Genomic DNA, 23,321 nt, shown 5'->3' on the forward strand with positions numbered 1-23,321 from the left:
ACTGAAGGCATGTATGGGGGTACCCACTCCACAGGATACTTAAATGCACAGTGCATGGAGAATTGTGGTGAGGGTGACAGTGCAGAGGCCACTGAAGGCATGCATGGGGATACCCACCACACAGAATGCTTGACTGCAGAACACATGGAGAAGTGTAGGTAGGGTGACAATGCAGAGGCTACCAAAACATGCAAGGATGATACCCACCGGCTTGGATGTGCAGTGCATGGAGAACTGGTGTGAAGGGAACAGTGCACTGCCACTGAAGACACGCATAGGGATAGTCACCTTACAGGATACCTAGATACACAGCGCATGGAGAACTGTGGTGAGGATGACAGTGAAGAGACCACTGAAGGAGGTACTCATGGCTGAGGATACTGTGATGTGCTGAGAACGGAGAACAGTGGGGGAGGGTACTGTGCAGAGGCCAAGGATTAACAGGGATACCCCTTCCATAGGGTACACAGAGGAGGGAGACATGTGTGGGGTAAGGGGCTCACAGTGTGGTGGCCAACAAAGGGATGCCCAGGAAGATAACCAGTGCATATTTCATAGACAAGATGCATACAGTTCTGGAGTAGCATTCCGGGTGCGTACATTAAAAGGTAGGTCCTTTGGATATGTTAATAAGGTATAAGATCTATAGCCTCTGAATACACCGGGCATAGAGTGCTGAAGGAAAGGCACAGTGCATAGATTGTTGGGGAAGGATACAGGGTGCATAGGGTACTTGAAGGGCACACCTGGCAAACGCGGAACCAGATGTAAACAGACATTTCATTGGACAGTGGAGAAAAGTACCCAACATATAGGGCAGTGGAAGATGATACACAGTGCTGGGGATACACAGTGCATAAAGTACTGGGGAGAGTGCATAGATTACTGTTAGACATTACAGAGCACAAATGATTAAAGAAGCATACCCGAGGGACACAAAGCTCTCCTGTAGTCCAGAGGGACACAGTGTTTTGAGTACAGGAAGAATGTTTGTGAAAATATACAATGCATAGTGAACACAAAAGGCATACATGGTTCATAGTGTACTGGAGCAGGACACACTGCATATGGTACTGAATGGCGAAAAATGGTCCACAAACAAGATCATACGCAAAGACAATTTGACATATGCTTATACCAGGGCAGGTGCATAGATTTTTGCGAGAATGTTCTGATGATTCATATTGTAAGGGGACCATGAAGATAAAGGGCAATGCATAGTACTGAAGTCATATTCTCTGAATACAGAGACACAACTTGCACAGTCATGATGACTAATGTAGTTAGGGTTTGCATTATTCAAGGGACTGGGGGGGGGTTGTCCTATGATAAAATCCATGTATAATTGTGTAATGTATCAGAAACTTGCCCTGATAAATGGACTCTGCATATAGTTTGGAGTCTTGCTCTACTGCTAGTTAGAGTGTACATTCAGGGCTTGATTCAGAGTATTACAAAAGCATTATATCCTATGTGAATCGTACTATGGCAGATGGGATATCTGCCACATTTTTGATGGAGTAACCCATCCGTCAAACTCTAAATCAGGGCCTAATTCTTCCTAGCAGTTGATGCATTCGATACCGGAAGCTTGTACCAATGAACATTGGTGCAAGACAATCTAGACATTTTCTAAGGAAGGGCATCGCAAACCATAATGATGATCCTGCCTACAAGACTGGGGCATTTAGTAAGGGTGGGCATTGCACAGTACATTGGTTAGGGTTTGGTCAGTGCATAGAATAATGAAGCCATGTCCATAGTGTCTTGATCCCATGTTTTAGGCTACACAGGGTATGAAGAAGCCAAGTTCTAGGAATAGACTAAGGGCAGTTAATGTAAGGCTTCTTCTTGGCTACAAACGGTGCATAGTGTATCCATGACTTGTTCCGTGGTAAGTCGTTTGTTTAAGTATTGATGGATTATCTGCATAGTTTCCTCAATGATATGGAGTGTTAACAATATTGGAGCCTTGTATGGTTGGATCAGAGGTTTTTGATTGAAATAGATCACATATGGGGTAAGAGCAAGATAGTTAGTGCATATCTTATTGGAGCATTACACAGTGCATGAACTATATAACCACTGCATCATGGGCTAATCAGTGCATAGAGCATAAGAGAAGTATCCGATAGGATAGTCAGTGCATAGAGTACCGGATCACTTTCGATAGTCAGTGCAGTGTGTATCCGTAGAGTGTTGCACTGACTCGTCAGTGCATAGGGGGCAGGAGCAGCGATGGGTAGGACAGTCGCTGCAAAGTGGCAGATGGAAGGACTGTCAATGCATAGAGTATTGGGACAGAGCACAAGCACATTTATTGCACACAGATTGAGTGTAGTACAAATGATAATAGTCAGTGAATACCGTGTCGGACTGGTGAGAAGCAGGATAGCGAATCTGTACAGAGGTAAAGCAGTGGGTAGTAAGATAGCTAATGTACGTGAATCGTAGTAATGAGTGAATTGATACTCAATGCATTAATGCATTGGGTATGGAAGTAGAGATCAGCAGCCAATGCCAAGGCAATGAAGCTGTTAAACCATAGGCTTTGGGAGTAGTGATCAGCATGGTAGTGAGTGTATAGGTTGGAGGAGTAGTGAGAATGCATAGGATATGGACGTAGTGACCACTGGGGACCTCAATGCATACTGAAGTAATGAGCAGAAAGATTGCCAAAGTAGAGAGTAGGGATTCGTAGTCAATGCACATGACGTCACAGTAATAGACACTGACATAATCAATGCATTGAAATAGTCAATGCTTAGGGGATCCGAGGACTACACAGTAAGACAGTCAATGCATACGATACTGGAGTAGTAACCAGTGGAATAGTCAATGCATAAGGTACCAGAGTTCTAAGTAGTACAACAGTCAATGCAAAGAGTATCGATTTAGTAAACAGTAGGATAGTCTTTCCATAGAGTATCAAAGTAGTGGGCACTGGGCTAGTCAGTGTATAGGGTATCAGCATCAAAAGCAATCCTTAGTGTATGAAAGTAGCGACCAGGAGTATCAATGGAGAGGGCTTTGGAGTATTAAGCAGAAGGACAGGGTATCAAAGTACTAGGCACTGACATTGGTCAATATATAGTGTATGGAGTAATGAGCAGTAGGATAGTCAATGTATTAGGGAACTGGAATACTAAGCAGTGGGACCATCTATGTAGAGTGTACTGCAGTACTAAGCAGTAGGACAGTCAATGTATAGGGCACTGGAGTACTAAGCAGTGGGAGAGTTTATGTAGAGTGTACTGGAGTACTAAGCAGTAGGACAGTCAATTTATAGAGTATTGGAGTAGTAAGTAGTAGGATAGTCAATGTATAGAGTATTGGAGTAGTAAGTAGTAGGATAGTCTACGTAGAGTGCACTGCAGTACTAAGTAATAGGACAGTCAATGTACAGGGCACTGGATTACTAAGCAGTAGGGGAGTCCATGTATAAAGTATTGGAGTAGTAAGTAGTAGGATAGTCTACGTAGAGTGCACTGCAGTACTAGGCAATAGGACAGTCAATGTACAGGGCACTGGATTACTAAGCAGTAGGACAGTCAATGTATAGAGTATTGGAGTAGTAAATAGTAGGATAGTCTACGTAGAGTGCACTGCAGTACTAAGCAATAGGACAGTCAATGTACAGGGCACTGGATTACTAAGCAGTAGGACAGTCAATGTATAGATTATTGGAGTAGTAAGTAGTAGGATATTCTACGTAGAGTGCACTGCAGTACTAAGCAATAGGACAGTCAATGTACAGGGCACTGGATTACTAAGCAGTAGGACAGTCAATGTATAGTGTATTGGCTTAGTAAGTAGTAGGATAGTCTATGTATAATGTACTGCAGTACTAAGCAGTAGGATAGTCAATGTATAGGGCACTGGAGTACTAAGCAGTGGGACAGTCTATGTATAGTGTATAGGCGTAGTAAGTAGTAGGATAGTCTATGTATAATGTACTGCAGTACTAAGCAGTAGGATAGTCAATGTATAGGGCACTGGAGTACTAAGCAGTAGGACAGTCTATGTAGAGTGTGCTGCAGTACTAAGCAGTAGGATAGTCAATGTACAGGGCACTGGAGTAGTTTTCAGGTGGAAAGTCAATGGCCAGGTTCTCTGACTAGGACCAGAAAGATAGCCCATCAATAGAGTTTCAGAGTAATGTGTGGGATACTCAATGCATGGGGTATCGTTCAGTGAATAACAGGATACTCAACGCCTGGGGTATGGAGAAGATAGTAGGGTGCTGATGGCTTGCCTTATAAGATATCTAAAGTTTAGATGGTAGAAAAGGAGAGAGAAGGGTGTGGCAAAGATGCAATAAATGCATACATTAAATGAGTAGTATGTTGGTGAATGAATGCCTTATTCAAATAATAAGGAGTAGTGCGCAGTAGGTTGTTGGAAAAATTACCCTCCGGCCATAGGATATAAGAGTGGTAGACGCACAAAATGTTAACAATGTCTTATAGCGATAGTGCACATGGTGAAGGAGTTGTATAGCATTAAATGGGTGGATGTTCTATTGGAGCAGCACACAAGGTGTAGGAATGGTATATTGTGGTTGTTCTAGTGTGATAGCATGCAGCCTGTAGTAGTTGTACACAGTAAGAAGCTGGCAGTATGTTCTATGTTGGCAGTGCTTAGGGTGTAAGTGTGGTACGCAGTAAGATGGCAGTGGGATGTCCTATCATGTTATTCCAGAGGATGCAGAAGTGGTATGATACTGGTGGATGGTATATCACAATAGTGAATAGGATATTGAAGGAGCACTAGTACATTCATATTCTGGATGACCTATCAGGATAGTACATAGGATGTAGGAGGAGCACACAGATTGTTGGTGGGCTCATCATTTTATAAAAACATAAGTGTTGTTGGAGTGAAATACAATAAGATGTTTACAGGCTATCTCAATATTTTAGTGCATACATGTTCCAGTAACATACAGGATGGTGTTTGAATCTCCTATCACAATAGCATATATGGTGTATATTAGCACACATTAGTAGTGTGTCAGGATGTCCTATCATGATACTGTGTAGGGTGTAGGAGTAGCACACAGCCAGATGGTGTTAAGATCTCCTGTCCAATAGCATTTAGGGTGTAGAAGTATCACACAGTAGGAGTACTCCCAGGTATCCTATCACAAGACAGTATAAGGTGTAGGAATAGAACACAGAGGGACTGTGTCAGGATGTCCTATCACAACAGTGTGTAGGGTGAAGGAGTAGCACACAGTAGGGTTGTGTTTGGTTTTCCTATCACAAAATAACACAAAGGGTGTAGTGGTGCCACACAGCAGGATGTTGTCAGGATGTTCTATCATGAACGTGTAGGGTGTGGGAGCAGGGCACAGTAGACTGGTGTTAGGATCTCCTATCACAATGGTACAAAGGATGGAGAGGTATCACACAGAGGGATGGTGTGAGGATGTCCTATCATGATAGTGTAGGGTGTGGGAGCAGGGCACAGTAGGCTGGTGTTAGGATCTCCTATCACAATAGTACAAAGGATGGAGAGGTAGCACAGTGGGATGGTGTGAGGATGTCCTATCATGATAGTGTAGGGTGTGGGAGCAGGGCACAGTAGACTGGTGTTAGGATCTCCTATCACAATAGTACAAAGGGTGGAGAAGTAGCACACAGCAGGATGGTGTCAGGATGTCCTATCATGAAAGTGTAGGGTGTGGGAGCAGAGCACAGTAGACTGGTGTTAGGATCTCCTATCACACTAGTAAAAAGGGTGGAGAGTTAGCACACAGCAGGATGGTGTCAGGATGTCCTATCATGATAGTGTAGGGTGTGGGAACAGGGCCCAGTAGACTGGTGTTAGGATCTCCTATCACAATAGTACACAGGGTGGAAAGGTAGCACACAGCAGGATGGTGTCAGGATGTCCTATCATGATAGTGTAGGGTGTGGGAGCAGAGCACAGTAGACTGCTGTTAGGATCTCCTATCACAATAGCACACAGGTCGGAGAAGTAGCACACATCAGGATGGTGTTGTAATGTCTTATCACAATAGTGTCAGTAGGAGGAACAGCACCCAGGAGAATGGTGTTAGGATCTCCTGTCCCAATAGCACACAGGTTGGAGAACTAGCACACAGCAGGATGTTGTCAGGGTTCCCTGCATTGTGATCAGTGCAGGTACCAAGATCAGCCATTCCACAGCACCATGTTGGAAGTGGTGTGCATCTGCAGCAGAGTAAGTGCACTTCAGAGGTGGGGAAAGGCACTTGGTGTGCAGCACAGGCATCACACACATTTCCGTGCGAACACATAAGCACACTTCACAGAATTGGTATGCACACACAGCATACGGCACAATCCTAGGCATATGCACACATTAACGTACATATTGCCCATGTCACTGCAGAATTTTGTTTAACTGCAGCAAAAAAAACATGCTGTCTTAAGGGCCTAGTCTGAAGCAGATATATTCTAGGGTCAAGAAGGCATGGGGGGATGATATGTCCACCCAACACCTATGCCTCCTGATGCCCAGAGTGCGGTCAGTGGGGGCACGTGGACAGTGTGGTGGTGACTTAGAAGACACAAGAATTAAAGGCATGTGTGGTTATTTATAAAACCTGTGATTTCAGAATGCACTTACTGCAGTGTGCACACCATGGCAGTGATGTGTGGTGTGTGTGCCAGGAACCTCAACTGTATTCTTGTGTGGAGTGCATGACAGTGACCTTGGTGTGTATGTGTGCGATTGTGAGGACTGTATGCCAGGGCCCTCGGTGTGTATATGTGCAAATGTCAGGACTGTGTGACAGGGACCTTGGTGTGTATGTGTAACTGTGAGGACTGTGTGACAGGGACCTCGGATGTGTATGTGGCGACTGTGAAGACTGTGTGACAGGGACCTTGGTGTATATGTGTGTGACTGTGATTACTGCGTAACAGGGACCTCTGGTGTGAATGTGTGTGACTGTGAGGACTGTGTGACAAGGACCTTGGTGTATATGTGTGAGACTCTGCGGACTGCGTAACAGGGACCTCTGGTGTGTATGTGTGTGACTGTGAGGACTGCGTGACAAGGACCTTGGGTGTGTATATGTACAACTGTGAGGACTGCTTGACAGGGACCTCGGTGTGTATGTGTGTGACTGTGAGGACTGTGTGACAAGGACCTTGGTGTATAGGTGTGAGACTGTGAGGCCCTGTGACAGGGATCTCAGAGGGGATGTGTGTGCCTGTGAGGACTGTGTGACAGGGACCTCAGTGTGTATGTGTGCAACTGTGATGACTGTATGATAGGGACATGTATGTGTGTAACTGTGAGGACTGCATGACAGGGACCTTGGATGTGTATGTTTGAGACCCTGAGGACTGTGTGATAAGGACCCTGTGACAGGGGCCTTGGTCTGTATGTGTGAGACTCTGAAGACTGTGTGACAGGGACCTCGGTTTGTATATGTGCAACTGTGAGGACTGTGTGACAGGGACCTCTGTGTGTATATGTGCAACTGTGAGCATTGCTTGACAGAGAGCCTGGTGTGAATGTGTGTGACTGTGAGCACTGTGTGACAGAGACCTCGGATGTGTATGTGTGCGACTGTGAGGACTGTGTGACAGGGACCTCGGGTTGTATGTGTACAACTGTGATGACTGCATGATAGGGACCTTGGTGTGTATGTGTGTGAATGTGAGGACGGCACATGGGGACCTCAGGTGTGCTTTGCATGGCAGTGACCTCTGTTGCCTGAGTGCACTTCATGGTAGTGAGATGGGATGCATGTGTGATCAATCTGTGACTGCCACCTTGTGTATAGTATGACAGTGTGTATTCTGTGACAGGTACATTCATGTTTGCGTGCACGTTATCAGTGTATAACTCTCTTAGAGGCAGAATGTGAAGGAGATTAATTCATGATGTAAAAGACAGCCATTTGAATTTTGTGGCAACTCTCATCTGAAAGGAACTCACTGAAGTTGTATGCTCTATCACTAACTCACTGAAGTCATATCTCTCCTCTAAATCTAACTCACTGGAGTCACCTCTATGCTCTGTAAATAACTCACAGACATCACAGCTCTCCTCTGTGTGTAACTCACAAAAGTCACATCTCTTCTCTGTATGCAACACATATATCTCCTGTGTATGGAAGCCTCTACCTCTGTGTGTAACCCCTGGGAATCCATTCTCTGTGTATGTCATTGAACCACTAACTGATCCGTACGCCCCCTGCTGAAAGCACACACCTTGTCGCATGAAAGGAGGCAGATGTGAGTTACCTTTGAGCAGGGGAGGGTGGGCTCCTGGTTCCTTCTCTGTGCTGGATGCATAATACCTGTGCTGAGAAACCCTTCAATGAATGTGGTAGAAGTGTAAAATATGCTGTTAATTGACTTTTTACACATCTGAAGTCATCTGAGCAAGGTGGCTCTTCCTAAGGAAAGTGCTTCTATTTCCGGTGACCTCCTGAATGTAGGAAGAGTTCCCTGTGCCATCAAGAGGTGCCTTAGTGAAGTGCCAAGATAAGGATAGAGTTTTGTATACACCCTGAGCTTTTGTCATGGTATCAGGGTGTATGATCAGGCTAATTGAAAGACTGCGCAAAGGTCAGTGCTTCTGACTGATCACTAGGATCGGACCTAAGTCAGTTGTGAGTCAAAAATGTGACCGGCTCCCATACCTGTCAACTCACCCAAATCTGGGGGGGGTCACAACCATTTTACGTGTATTCACCCAAACCTATATTACCTTCCAAAAAAGTGTCCATTCTCTATTCACCTTAAAGGGATCACCCTCTGAAACACCTTTCTTCACCCACATGTTTGAGTCAGGAGTTTGGCAGGTATAGGCTCCGCCTCAGCCTTCCTGGCTTTCCAGAAATACTGACTTTCAATTAGAACAGGCCATCTCTGTTGGCATCTGACTTGTCTTCCTTGGTGTTCAAGCAGTGTCCCCCCCTCATTAACTACCCATAGGAAGAAACCAGGCCCTGTTTTTCCACCAGTGTGTTCCCCACCTGCCCTTCTAACTCTTTAACTGACAAGTGACCATGTACGATGAGAATGACATGGGGGTGGGAATGGGGCATTCTCTTCCTTTGCTTGTCCGCCGACTCTTTAGCTTTCAAGTTCAACTCTTGGTGCATGCGCATGCCTGAATGTGCATGCCTGTGCTTGCTTTCTTAATCTGGAGACACCAGTGGCACCCCATCTTTTACCACAGATGGGTGTGAATGCCACTCAGCTGCTGTCTCTATGTGGAAGGGTCATCTTTGACCCAGTCCCCTTCACCCGCCATCTCGACTCTTTTCACAATAGCCAAGATGATGAAGTCAGTCCAAGCCTCCGTCTGGTGATGCCATCACAGAAAGTGCAAAGAGAATGTAGGAAGCATAATGGGCTCAGTCCCTTAAAGAGTATGGAGGCCATGCCTAGCAACACAAGACAGTCCCAAAGCATTCAGCAAGCATCCAAGATCACAGGTTCTTCATCATTTAGCATACTTGTGTGGCAGAAAACAGCCTCCGTGAGCATGTGCCGGATGTTTGCATTGGACTGTCTTTTACCCATTGCCAGGATATGCAAATCCATCACCTTCACAGGGTGAGCTGGCTCGTGTGCTTCACCGTCCCCAGTAGTCTTGGCAACTGTTGGCTTTTCTTGTAGGTTGCACTGCAGGAAGAGGTGAAGAAGTAGAAGAAGCTCCAGCCGCCATCTTTGGAGGTCATACTGGTTTATGCGTGGGTCTGGGGAATGATGTGCCGCTCGAGGCGGAGATTTTCCTGCAGACAGTATTGGTGTGGTTTGCACATCGGCAGCCAGGCCTTTTCACTCGGTCATAGCTCAGCTGACATACTTTGAGGCACCCCACCGCAGGAAGGTAGCAGCATAGACAGGGCATGACCAGTGACAGGACACTCATGGTCATCCAACGGGCACAGCATGATCCCTGACTGCACGCGCAAGGGTCATCAGCACAGTTGTCCTCATCATCAGCGGAGCAGTGGTAGAAGAGGCCCTTGACACAGCACAGACACGTCCCATAATTAATGACACTCTCAGCAGAACAGAGGCAGCGCTGGTTACAGACTAGGCAGGAGGGCAGGCTTCGTGGGCGGCTGCACTCATCACATTTGCACCGCCCGCACACCTCACAGATGAAGAGGTGGTCAGTCTGCAGGTTGGGTTTCTCCAAGATCCCTGCAAGACGCACATCAGACTTGAGGTCACCAACCTTCGGCTGTGTCCTGATGAATGACTGTCCGGAATGTGAAGGCGTAATCCCAGTGATAAGTCTTTGGTCTGAAGCGGTGGTGCTGCGGGAAACAGAGCTAATTGTACTGGAATGGCTTAGGTCCTGGTGCACATGAGCTGGATGGTGAGGGTGACTTTGGCTTCGGTGAAGTTCATGATGAGTGGAAGACACCAAAAAGTCTTGAGACCAATCTGGTTTTGTAACCAGCTCCGAAAGCATAGGGTTGGACCGGGCAGCCGTGAAGGACACAAATGGTCTTTCCACATAGTCATTGTTGGCCCGGATGGAACGGATTTGGTCTATGGTGAGAACATGCTGAACATCGGCTGTGGATGAATCCATTCTAGCCATGGGCTAGTGTAGTACAGTGCTTGAGGAAAATGTTGGTGCAGACAGCGGAGATCACTCAAACTCAGGGCACATCCGAAAACCCTGCAAGAGATGAGAAAGTATTCACATTTAACCACCTGTACAAAATAGCATTATTCACATTGATTATATAAAGTATAGCAAAGATAACAGCTGAATGTGTTACATTTTCAAAAGACATTGGTATCACATCAGTGATGATCTAGATATTTAGGAACAGCCGGGTAATGAAGCATCCATTAACCTAAGAGACGCACCATCCTTTCAGACACTGTCACCCCCAGTTACTTGGAAATGTCATAAATGTGCAGCATGCAAACATGGCAAGAATGTAAGCATGATCGAGCATGAAAGAAAAACGTACACGATTTTTCAAAGAATAACAATCAATACACTTTTTGTATACAATTTCAAATGTTCATGAGGTCTCATGCATGTAACTGATGCAAGATATTTTGAGAGATTACATGTCAATGTCCCAGGCCCGATGAAATATTCTAGAATTGACCATGTGAAAAGAAATTAGAAAAGGGTGACAGACAGAAGAAACTGATACAAATGGAATCAAAATACACCATTGGTTACAACCTGGATAAAGAACCACACAAACACCTTAAATGATTACACTAGTGAAAAACCATCTCGCCGGCATCTGGATACTGTCACCATCAGTGATATTTCTCAATTATTATGAGTTCAGTGGCTGGTCCACAAAGGGGCAAAGTTCTAGCAGGGATAAAACGTCAAACTGGTGTGCCCGCCACTGCACCCTCATAAGTCCCTGGCATCAAGCAACTACCAGTGAGTGAAACAGGGAATAGTCACCCACTCTGCCCCGCTACCAGCAGAGGTCAGGGGCTGCGTCACAAGGACCAAATGAATACAACCCACTAAGAGAAATAAGTTAAAATAAATGAACCAGAAACTAAGAGTGGCAAGCGGTCGCCCTGAGTGAAGGGTCAACCTATCCTGTTAACACCCTCTAAATCCCAGTGCACACCACTGACCTGGATTCTGCCAGAGATTCATCCGCTCTCTCACTATCTTCAGCCTACATTTGGAGCATCTTGAAATGCTGCAGCCCCAACTCTAAGCCTGAATGTCGAAAACTGAGTTCATCCTCACTGCCCTTAGCCTTAACAAGTTCAGATCCAGGAATGGGCAGGGTGTGATGCAAACTTAAACATCACTCAGAATCACCTTTAGTGAAACTCTCAACTCTCTTCCCCAGAAACCATTCCAGCAATGAAAACCCAGGAAGCATAACAGTTATCCCTCCTTCTGACTTCAGCATCACTGCACAAAACCTCGTCTCATCCCATATGGACAGTGACAATACCCTCCTCAATGACATCTCAAAATCTCATCTGAATCCCCTAAACACAGACTCATTAAACACCCAAAGAATTGTGGAAACATCAATGCCACCCTAACAAGACTACCATACTGCCCTGCCTCCTCGAAGCCAACATCCCCCGCAAGGCAGTAGCTACCAACATTCCACTAAACATAGGCGAAGATCTAACTTAGCCAGACTGGAAACCAATCATTGAGAAAACTAAAGTTGTGCCTTCCAAAGCTATGCAGACATGATCTGATATAATAATGTTGAACAATATCCAGCCACAGTTCAAATTGGTATCTTTATAATGATCTACTGTGGTCCTTTCCTTAACAACAGCGCCATCCCCTGGAGTACACTGACTTCACAGAGGTCCACACTTCTGACCTCAGAGCTGTATCCTTTTCTACTCTCACTCTCATGTCAGAGCTACAACTGAGGGGCTTCAATTAGCGCCAAGATAATTAGACAGATTTTGATGAAAAAGGTTTTGCAGTCTTTTGCAGGTATTATTAGTTCATTTAAATATATTAACTGGAAAAGGGATAAATATGAATTGAATACAACAACTATTTGATTCCTGAAACAAATAAATCAATTCTTGGTGAAAGCAATGTTACAGAAACCAATCAGTTCACATAGAAGATACACTGATTAGTAAAAGTGTAAGGTGCTGGGATTTCTAAATCCAAGGGGCATATTTACAAGCAAGTGGTGCATCAGCATTGATGCGCCACTTTTCTTGCGCCTGCTCCCCGCTAAAGGCACCATGGGTGCGCTGTATTTACAATAAGGGGCACTGTGGCACACCGTACTACAATAGCATCAAAATCTGTGGCGCTACGGTGACGCTTTGCTGCACTAGCAACAAAAATGTTGACGATAGTCCAGCAAAGCGCAGGGAGGCCCAGAGGAGTTTACGGATGCGTCATTCTAACGCCTGTCCTGAGCAGGCATTAAAAATGACGCCAAAAAAGGTGCAGTGAGTTCTAGTAGATTTCACTGCACCATTGTTTTGGGCCTCCCTGTGTGGGAACGCCCCCCTTGTATACATATGGTTTACAAAGTGGAGCAATGCATGCATTGAACTACTTTGTAAACAGGCGCAGAGAAATTGCCTCTTTAACGCCACATTAGCGTGAAAAATGACACGCGTGTGGTGCAAGGAGGTGCAAGGGGCTTGTAAATATGCCCCTAAATCCGGTCGAAAAACTGCCCAAAATGCACATCATGACGAATCAACTGAATTTTTGTATTTTTATTCACAATAACAATAATTATACACCAAGCCGCAATTACAATATAGTATTCTGGGAACTGTTTTATTTTTTTGTGCAGGCTAGCAAGCTCCCAAGCTAAATTTTATAAAGTCAACCAAGGTAGGGATTCCATACTAGACATTGGTGGAACTCGCTTACTTTCCCCCTTCAGAATTCCACAGAGTTAGATAAAAACTCAGCGGGATTCCACAGTCTCACAAGCAGGCAGAATCGGGCACGTTGAGCTGCTTGCACTAATTGTTAGTGCCAGGAGCTTTTTCTGCACTGTAAGACCAGCACAAACGGCAGCACATGGCACACTAAAGGGCGCTACTTCTTTCTGCGGTTTGAATAGATTTCTACTTGAGCGGCAGCTTTCTCAACACGAGCGGTCACAACCTGCTGCAGCCTCCCGCATTGAGAAATCTCGCTGGGAGACTTTCTAGCACCTGAAAATTGCACTAGGAGACTCAGATTTTCACTTGTGCTCACCAATGTAACATTGGGGAGCCATGTGTGATAAAAAACTGTGCCACATGGTGGTTGGCAGAGTTTTGCTGGAACTCCACAGTCGCGGACCGCATAGTGAGCAAAACTCTGCGCACTTCGCCAGTGGAGCAGAATATTTCACCTACCACTATTCCATACATGATCTGATCATTGCCTGTTATAGCAGACCTATCCTTTACATAGTTTTATTAAGAAGTGTCTCTATGAGACAGCTGGGCTACATGCTTAGAGCAGTCATTGTCTGAGACATCAGAGCCATCCCTCAGTTTGTAGAGATCTGAGATTGCTGAGTGAGCGAACCGAGATTTATCCCATTGTCTTAACTTTACAACAATGTCACCAGTGCAGACATTATGGGGGTTATTCTAACTTTGGAGGAGTGTTAATCCGTCCCAAAAGTGACGGTAAAGTGACGGATATACCACCAGCCGTATTACGAGTTCCATAGGATATAATGGACTCGTAATACGGCTGGTGGTAAATCCGTCACTTTTCCGTCACTTTTGGGATGGATTAACACCTCCTCCAAAGTTAGAATAACCCCCTATATGTTCCATCATACCCAGGATTACACAGACTTTACAGCAAACCTCAGACAGTAAAGCTGTATTCCATGTTAGACGAGTGAGCACTACCTTCTCGCCACACCACCCAATTGTACCTCTCTCCAACTCGGATTGCAGGCATCAGAGCCTCTTCTCTTAACAGAAAAAGTTTACACACATCAAGCCAAACCAGGTGAGCTAGCTCCAATGTATGCAAGCTCACACTTTAAACAGAGTGTAAACATTTATACTGTCAGAGGGCAGAACAGATCATCATACTACAAATATCTTACAATGCAGAACTTAGACATCGGAACTCGGGGCATATTTATGAGGAGTGTGCACCACCATTGCATCATTTTTTTTGATGCACCAGCGGCACTATGGTAGCTCCATATTTACAAGGCAACAGATGTGGCCAGATGCATCACTTTTTCAAGGCCTGTGTCAGAAAAACCTGCGTGGGAACCAGCTGCGTCATGCAGATTTTAATGTCTGCAGAGTGGGCATTTTGTCAGAAAAACTCACTTACAAATGGCTCAGTGATAAGTGTAAGTTTTTCATTGTGTAATGCTTCTTTAAGATGCGTCCCACAAAGCCTGAGATGCGTCAGAATTCCTACACCTCTATAACACAGGCGTAGGAACTGATGCAGTGGCGGTGTAACTGGAATCTGACCATCTGAAGTCACTTTAAACACTGAAATTTGTCTGTGTGTCACATACCTCTTCTAGTAGTGGGTCTACACATGTGACAATCATATTCTAGGACCACTTGACCAACCTGGGACCATGGCATCCATGATATCATCAAGTGAAGCAAGGCAATATGACGTTGTGTAATCTTTGCATGGGACAGGCCAGGATTGTCACTTCTCCATGGAGGAAGGGGTCCCCAAGTCCAGGTCAGGGTACGCCAAGGGAGAACAGATAAGTACACACATAAGGTAGATAATACATGTATTGACACTTTACGTTACACCATATACTTGTGTTCATTCACTTAACACTATCACTCACTATGTCACACATACTCAGTTCTCCACATACTCATAAGTAGACTATGCCCACTGTAATGTGACACATAGCCATACTGCTTACACTACATCAATGACCAATGTGAGATTAAACAAGGTGCTATTCCACCATTTTACAGTCTTTCATATTGGTCCCTACACATTAGGTTACTTGCGTCAGTCAGACCAGACGCATCGCCTCTAATTTTCGATTCATCGCTGAAGCTGCGTTGGTTGTAGGGTCAGCTTCAGCAATGCGCCACTTTTGATGCTGATGCACAGCAGCAGAGTTCCCACTGATGCGTCAGAATTTCTGATGCCTCCTTGGGCCGTACGCCATGGTGCCTTGTATTGTTAATAATACGCATCCATGACATCGTAACTTGTTTCGACGCAGGGTAACCATTTTTGATGCATCGCTGCCACAACACAGCAATGTGTCAAAACTGTGAAGGAGGCCTTCTCCATCTAGTTTCATCTATCTAACAGGCTCAGAGATTAGACAGTAGAGCTACCCTTCAGATGCAGGTTCAGGTCTTAGACAATACAACGGTGTGTTAGGTTACATACCTCCAACAAATTATAGCCTAAACTAGATTAGCTATGGATCGTGCTAAGCGGACCTATATCTGAGACAGCGGAGCTTTCCACTGGCTCACTACAGAGTGAGATACAACAGTGCACAGACAACCACAATCTAGTGTAGGTCTCTGGGCACTAGCGATGAGGTTCCAGACCCAGCCAGCAGGAACATAAAGCGATGTTGTCTGAGAGTCAAACTTTGATGTCAACAAGTTTTGTCTGCCTTCTCAACAGACAGAAGAGAGAATTCATTAGTTTGAGTCCATACGTTGGAGAGGTCCCACCTGCGGTAGGGATAAGAAAGAGCACCTTGGAATTTGAACATAAATTTACTGTGAGAGAGAACAGCAAAATCTTTGTGCCAGAAAAAATGGGATTTTTTTAAATTAAATCCGGCATGTTGTCGTAAAGTAAGCCCTTGTGTTGAGACACACTAACATGGAGATCTATTTACAGGGAATGTTTAGGTAAATAAAATTACCCTGGCTGTTGAGTTTTGAGTATGCCGCAGTATTGGCACTGATTGCAAAGGGAAACAAGAATAAATCAGATTGCCAATATCCAAAAGTGAATTAAGGCCTTGGTCGCTATAAACATCCATGGATGAGTAAAGTGCCGAGCTGACAAAGCATTTTCAGATTAAAAAAAGTATGATTTCATGACATGTAAAATCTCAATATCAAAGACTTCCCCAAGGTTTCTAACAGTGGAGGAATAAGGTGGGGCCCCAATGACATACACATCTCTGAATCCTTTCAAGCCCAGATCATCAGTGTGAAAGGGACATCTGGTTCCTGAATGTTCACTATTAGCTGTTTAGTGTCCACATACCTGAAAACAGATAAATACTCAATTCACATATTCAAGAGGCACACAGAGAGATAAAGAATTAAAGTATCTAGTCTTGTATCACCCCTCAAGGACAAGCCTTGAAATAAAGTTCAAAAGCTCCCAGCTGCAGAGCTACAGGTCCGACAGCTAAAGAAGACTTGATGCAGGATTAGGGGTGGGCGATAAACTCTGCTCCGCCATCGGAGCTTGCAGAGTTTTGTCCACTCTGCGTTACACTTGTAATGAGGAGTTCATGCAAAAATCTGCCAACCTCTATGTGGTGGAGTTTTTTCTCACGCTCAGCTCACCAACGGTAAACTTACAAGTGCGAGCTAGAATTGATGTAGGATTTTCGGTGCTAGGAGGGCACCTGGTGAGATTTTCTCAACACGGGCGGTTTTGTCCATTTGCGGTAAGAAAGTTTCTGCTTCAGTAAAAAATCTACTCGAGCAGCAGCATAGAATCAGCACCCTCTGGTGCAACGCATGGTGCCGTTCATGCTGATTTTGCAGCGTGGAACAAACTCCTGATGCAAAAAATCAGACCAAACAGCACAGCATGCCAATTTTTGCCCGTTCATGGAACTCCGTGGAATTTCATTGAGTTTTTATGTGAACTCCGTGAGCTCCGCCCACCCCTATCCAGGGTACAGCCTTCTTCACAATTTTAGTTTATGAAGGAACTGCTCCAAGCGGTGCTGGCTGATGGTGTCCAGTGCTACTCACTGCTCCAGTTCAGTAGGAGCCCAGTACTACTGTCATCCACAATCATTGGTAACTCATCCTCACCTGCAATGACCACAGCCTCAGGTCTCTGTGTGGACATAAATCAAAGGGCATAAGCCCTTACGCCAACGACCTGCTCACTACCGTAAAGGGCCAGCCACATTTCTGACCTGAGGAAGCACTTTTCTAGGGGAAAGATCCTTGAGAGAACCACTTACTTTACTGCAAGAGAGCAGTTTGTCAAATAATTCTGATGTCAGTGCCATAAAACCCACCAGAGGCGAACAAGAGAATTGACTGAGTGGCAGAACAGCCTCTGCCCTCTTCTTAGCGACACCAACATCTCTTATCGCCTCTACTCTGATGACACCAAGATTTACGTAAAAGCATCATCAGTAGAAGAAATTGTGGACCAGATGTGTGACCACTTTGATTTGTGACTCGCAATTTGCGATTTTTTTGTGCATCGCAAATTGAGAGTCGCAAAACAAAATGTACAACAGTGTCAACCACACTGTTTGCAATTCGCAAATTGGTCACAAGGGGCCTGCCTCATCAATATTCATGAGGCAGATTACAATATGTGGCCCATTTATGAATGACAACACTCACAAGGATGGTGGCTTGCTGTGGTCAGCAGACCACCATGTCTGTTACTACTTTGTCAATAAAGCATTTTTTTTTTACCGCGGCCATGTTTCCTCAAATGAAAATGGGGTGCATTTAAAAAACTAAAATAAAAAGTTGGATTTTCATTTTTTCAGAGTAGGCAGAATGCCTTCTCTGAAAAAAATGTTGGTGCCCCCATTCACAAAGGGGAAGGGGTCCTTTGGGGACCCATTCCCGTTTGCCAATGGTTTACCACCAATTTGAAATTGATGTTAACTGCGATTGTTTTGCGATAGCATTCACAGTCACAAAACAATCATACATGAGCCTGCTAGTTGCAATTAGGAAGGAACACCCTTGGCACAACCCTTCCTAATTGCAAGTCGCAATCCCTATTTTGTAAGTTGGTAACAGGATACTGAATCGCAAAATAGGGATAGCACATGCAACAAGGCCATTTTGCTGTTGCAAAAGGCGAATTTCGCACTTTGCGACTCCAAAATAGCTTTGTACATCTGGCCACATACCCTGAATATGACTTAAGAATATCTAATTCTGGATAGCCAGATCCATTTCAAACTAAACACTTCACAAATTAGTTTCTTTTAATTTCATAACCTTTTTGGCTTCACTGCCAAAGCTCTATTTTAGTTCAATTTAGGCTTGACTACTAAATAACCCAAACTTCAAGTCCTCTCTAATTGACTACACAAAATCCCAAAGGACCATCTCAAAGAAAATCTGAACAACCACGCTGACACTAACACCCAGGTAAAGAGCACCCAACTTCAGCTAAAACTCCTGCCCAGTGTTAAATCATACATCTCAAAATCTCATTTAACATAAACAGTCCATATTCTTTACAGACACGATTATAGGCTTTCCCTACTAGCCCTGACCCCAAAGATCCACTGAGCTACTTGGCCCTAAATGCTGCAGGTAGACTATGGCCCTCATTCTGATTCTGGCGGGCGGCCTCCGCCGCCCGCCAGAATTCAGCCCTCCATAATACCGCTCCGCGGTCAAAAGACCGCGGAGGGTATTATGAGTTTTTCCCTGGGCTGGCGGGCGGTCTCCAAAAGACCGCCCGCCAGCCCAGGGAAAAACTCCCTTCCCACGAGGATGCCGGCTCGTAATCGAGCCGGCGGAGTGGGAAGGTGCGACGGGTGCTACTGCACCCGTCGCGTATTTCACTGTCTGCTACGCAGACAGTGAAATACTAGCGGGCCCTCTTACTGGGGCCCCTGCAGTGCCCATGCCATTGGCATGGGCACTGCAGGGGCCCCCAGGGGCCCCACGACAATCCTTACCGCCATCCTGTTCCTAGCGGGCGAGCCGCCAGGAACAGGATGGCGGTAAGGATTGTCAGAATCCCCTCGGCGGCGCAGCGAGCTGCGCCGCCTTGGAGGATTCTTAGGGGCAGTGGAAAACCGGCGGGAGACCGCCGGTTTTCCCTTTCTGACCGCGGCCAAAGCGCTGCGGTCAGAATGCCCAAGGGAGCACCGCCGGCCTGTCGGCGGTGCTCCCGCCCCCGTTGGCCCTGGCGGTTCTCTACCGCCAGGGTCATAATGAGGCCCTATGTCAGGAACCAGGCAGTTTCATCACATCACCAAGTACTCATCACCCTGTAATGACTACTCACTGAACCAAGGAACATCTTCAAGCTTAGCTGTATTCTGTACAAGGCCTTCTCAGAGGCACACAGAAATATCACTCTTCAAACAAAAACACAACCCTTCATTCAGCCACACAGAAAGACCACCCTTCACAGAGGCACACAGAATGACCACCCTTCCCTCAGGCACACAGAAACACCACTCTTCACACAGGAACAAGAAATACCATTCTTCAGACAGGTACACATAAACACCACCATTCACACTGGCACATAAAAATACCATCCTTCACACAGGCATACTGAAGCTACACCATTCACACAGGTACAGGCACACATAAACACCAGCTTTCACACAGGGCCAAAGAAACACCAGCCTTCACACAGGTACCCGGAAACACCATCCTTCACACAGGCACCCAGAAACATCACATTTCACACAGGCACACAGAAACGCCACCCTTCACACAAGTCACACAGAAATTCCACCCTTCACCCAGAATTACCACCCTTCACAGAAGCACACAGAACACCACCCTTCACATACCACCATTCACAAAGGCACACAGAAATACCATCATTCACACATGCACACAGAAATACCACCTTTCTTGCAGGCACACAGAAACACCACCCTCCACACAGGCACACAGAAATACCACTCTTCACACAGGCACACTGAGACACCCCTCTTCACACAGGCACGCAGAAAAATTACCCTTAACATTCCACCCTTCACAGAGGTGCACAGAAATACTACCTTTCATAGGGACCCACAGAAACACCACCCATTACACCAGTACACAGAAACATCACCCTTATAACAAGTACACAGAAATACCACCCTTCACACAGGCACACATAGATATCACACTCCACACAGTTACACAGAAACACAACCCTTCACACAGGCACAAAAAACACCACCTTTCACACAGGCATGCAGAAACACCACCCTTCACACAGGCACACAGAAACACCACCCTTCACACAGGCACACAAAAGCACTACTTTTCCCACAGGCACACAGAAATACCAGGCTTTACAGAAGCACACAGAAACACCACCCTTCACACAGTCAAACAGAAATACCACCTTTCACCCAGGCATATAAAAACACCACACTTCACACAGGCACACAGAAGCACCACCTTTCACACAAGCACACAGAAGCACCACCCTTCACAGAGGCACACAGAAATTACACCCTTTCCACAGGCACACAGATACACCAACCTCCACACAGGCACACAGAAACGCCACCCTTCACACAGGCACACAGAAAAATTACCATTCACACAGGCACACAGAAATATCACCCTTCACATAGAAATGCCACACTTCACACAGAATTACCACCCTTCACACAGGCACACAGAAATACCCCCCTTCACACAGGTACACAGAAACACCACCCTTCACACAAGCACACAGAAGTACCACTCTTCACACAGGTACACTGAAACACCACCCTTCACATGGGCTCACAGAAAAACTACCCTTAACATTCTACCCTTTATACTACCCTTCATTGAGGCACACAGAAACACCACCCCCTACACCTGTACACAGAAACATCACCCTTCAAACAAGTACAGAGAAAGACCACCTTTCACACAGGCACACAGAGATATCACCCTTCACACGGTTACATAGAAACACCACCCTTCACACAGGCATGCAGAAACATCACCCTTCACACAGACACACAGAACATCACCCTTCACACAGGCACACAAAAGCACCACCTTTCCCACAGGCACACAGAAATGCTACCCTTTACAAAAGCACACAGAAACAACACCCTTCACACAGTCACAAAGAAATACCATCTTTCACACAAGCAAATAAGAAAACACACTTCACACGTGCACACAGAAGCACCACCCTTCACACAGGCACACAGAAACACTACCCTTCACACAGGCACAAAAACACCACCCTTCACACAGGGATGCAGAGAATCTCACCCTTCACACAGCCACACAGAAATATCACCCTTCACACAGCCACACAGAAACACCACCCTTCACAGAGGAAGAATGACACACCACCCTTCATTCAGGCACACAAAAACACCAGAGACACATCACAGCTCCTCCTGAGGGTGCAGGCATTACAAGTTCAGATCCTATACTGTAACTCTGATTAACATAGAAACTCATCACAGCTCTCCCTGAGGGTATAGTTATTACAGGTTAAGACCTTTTGCACTTGGTCTATTCTGCAGAGTGCAGAGGTATTAACAGCTGAGGTCTTAGATACTGAATCTAGTTCTCCATGTATGCTGATAGTATATACTAAGATCTCATATACAGTAACTATCCCTCAAAGTGGCAGAAACTTCACAGCTTTTCCTGAGGGTGCAGATTTTTCAGGCTCAGATCCTTTACACTGGAGCAATTCCGAAAGGAATACAGATACCAATGGGTGAGGTATTAGATACTGGAGCTAATTTTCCTCATATGCAGAAGGTACACGCCGAGGACTCACATGTCAGATCCATCCCTCAGGGTAAGTATATCTCACAGACTCAGACCCACACACCATGCACCAGTGTACACTGTTGTTTCAGCCTCACAGCTTAGACAGCAAATCTATAGCCCAGGTCACAAAGATCTCCCAGTGTCATTCACACTCATTACATATTGATGATTTAGTATTAAAAATGATAGCTCAGCAGAGCCTGGGAGGGGGTTAAACCTAAGCAGAACAAGGTGCAATCCTGTGGAACTCATCACCCCCCTAGCTACATCGGGATAAAGTCTCTGCCTTTCAGGGCCGCTGACCTGGCACTCGGGCCAGGTACTCTAAGATTTGTGCTGAGGAGGTTTGCTTTCCTGTTTCTTGATTCTAGGATCTAGTTCCCAGTAACCTCTTATTTGTAATTAAGGGTGTGTTTTAAGTACCACGGGGCCTAAGAGGTGGATGGGAAGAATTTGTGGGAAAAGGTGTGCCCCTACTTTTTTATTTTAACCAACACATCCCCAACTTTTGTGTTAACAGACAACTGTCTCCGAATGGGCAATTTTGACAGTTGAGATGCCTCAGCTGAAGTGGAAGGTAGGGGGTCCTCTGGTCTGTGGGTTGTAGGGAGTCTCCTGTGCTGTGGGAGGTAGGGAGTCCCCTGTGCTGTGGGAGGTAGAGACTCCTGTGCTGTGGGAGGTAGGGAGTCCCCTGTGTTGTGGGAGGTAGGGAGTCCCCTGTGTTGTGGGAGGTAGGGAGTTTCCTGTGTTGTAGGGAGTCTCCTGTGGTGTGGGTTGTAGGGAGTCTCCTCTGTTGTGGGAGGTAGGGAGTCCTATGTGCTGTGAGAGGTAGGGAGTCTCCTGTGGTGTGGGTTGTAGAGAGTCTCCTGTGTTGTGGGATGTAGGGAGTCCTCTGTGCTGCGAGAGGTAGGGAGTCTCCTGTGCTGCGAGAGGTAGGGAGTCTCCTGTATTGTGGGAGGTAGGGAGTCCTCTGTGCTGTGAGAGGTAGGGAGTCCTCTGTGCTGCGAGAGGTAGGGAGTCTCCTGTATTGTGGGAGGTAGGGAGTCCTCTGTGCTGTGAGAGGTAGGGAGACTCCTGTGTTGTGGGAGGTAGGGAGTCCTCTGTGCTGCGAGAGGTAGGGAGTCTCCTGTATTGTGGGAGGTAGGGAGTCCCTTGTGCTCTGAGAGGTAGGGAGTCTCCTGTGCTGTGGGTTGTAGGGCATCTCCTGTATTG

At 45.8% G+C, this 23,321-nt stretch overlaps 1 protein-coding gene across 1 annotated transcript; it reads right to left on the minus strand.

The window, feature by feature from the left end:
- Positions 1 to 8,338: 8,338 nt before the first annotated feature.
- Positions 8,339 to 10,643, minus strand: SPRY3 (sprouty RTK signaling antagonist 3). The gene has a single exon (XM_069212132.1). It carries the CDS (start codon positions 10,570 to 10,572, stop codon positions 9,691 to 9,693), a length of 882 nt encoding a protein of 293 aa, XP_069068233.1. The 5' UTR covers positions 10,573 to 10,643; the 3' UTR covers positions 8,339 to 9,690.
- Positions 10,644 to 23,321: the final 12,678 nt, after the last annotated feature.

The sequence above is a fragment of the Pleurodeles waltl genome, chromosome 10 (genome assembly GCF_031143425.1).
Source record: "Pleurodeles waltl isolate 20211129_DDA chromosome 10, aPleWal1.hap1.20221129, whole genome shotgun sequence".
NCBI lineage: Eukaryota > Metazoa > Chordata > Amphibia > Caudata > Salamandridae > Pleurodeles > Pleurodeles waltl.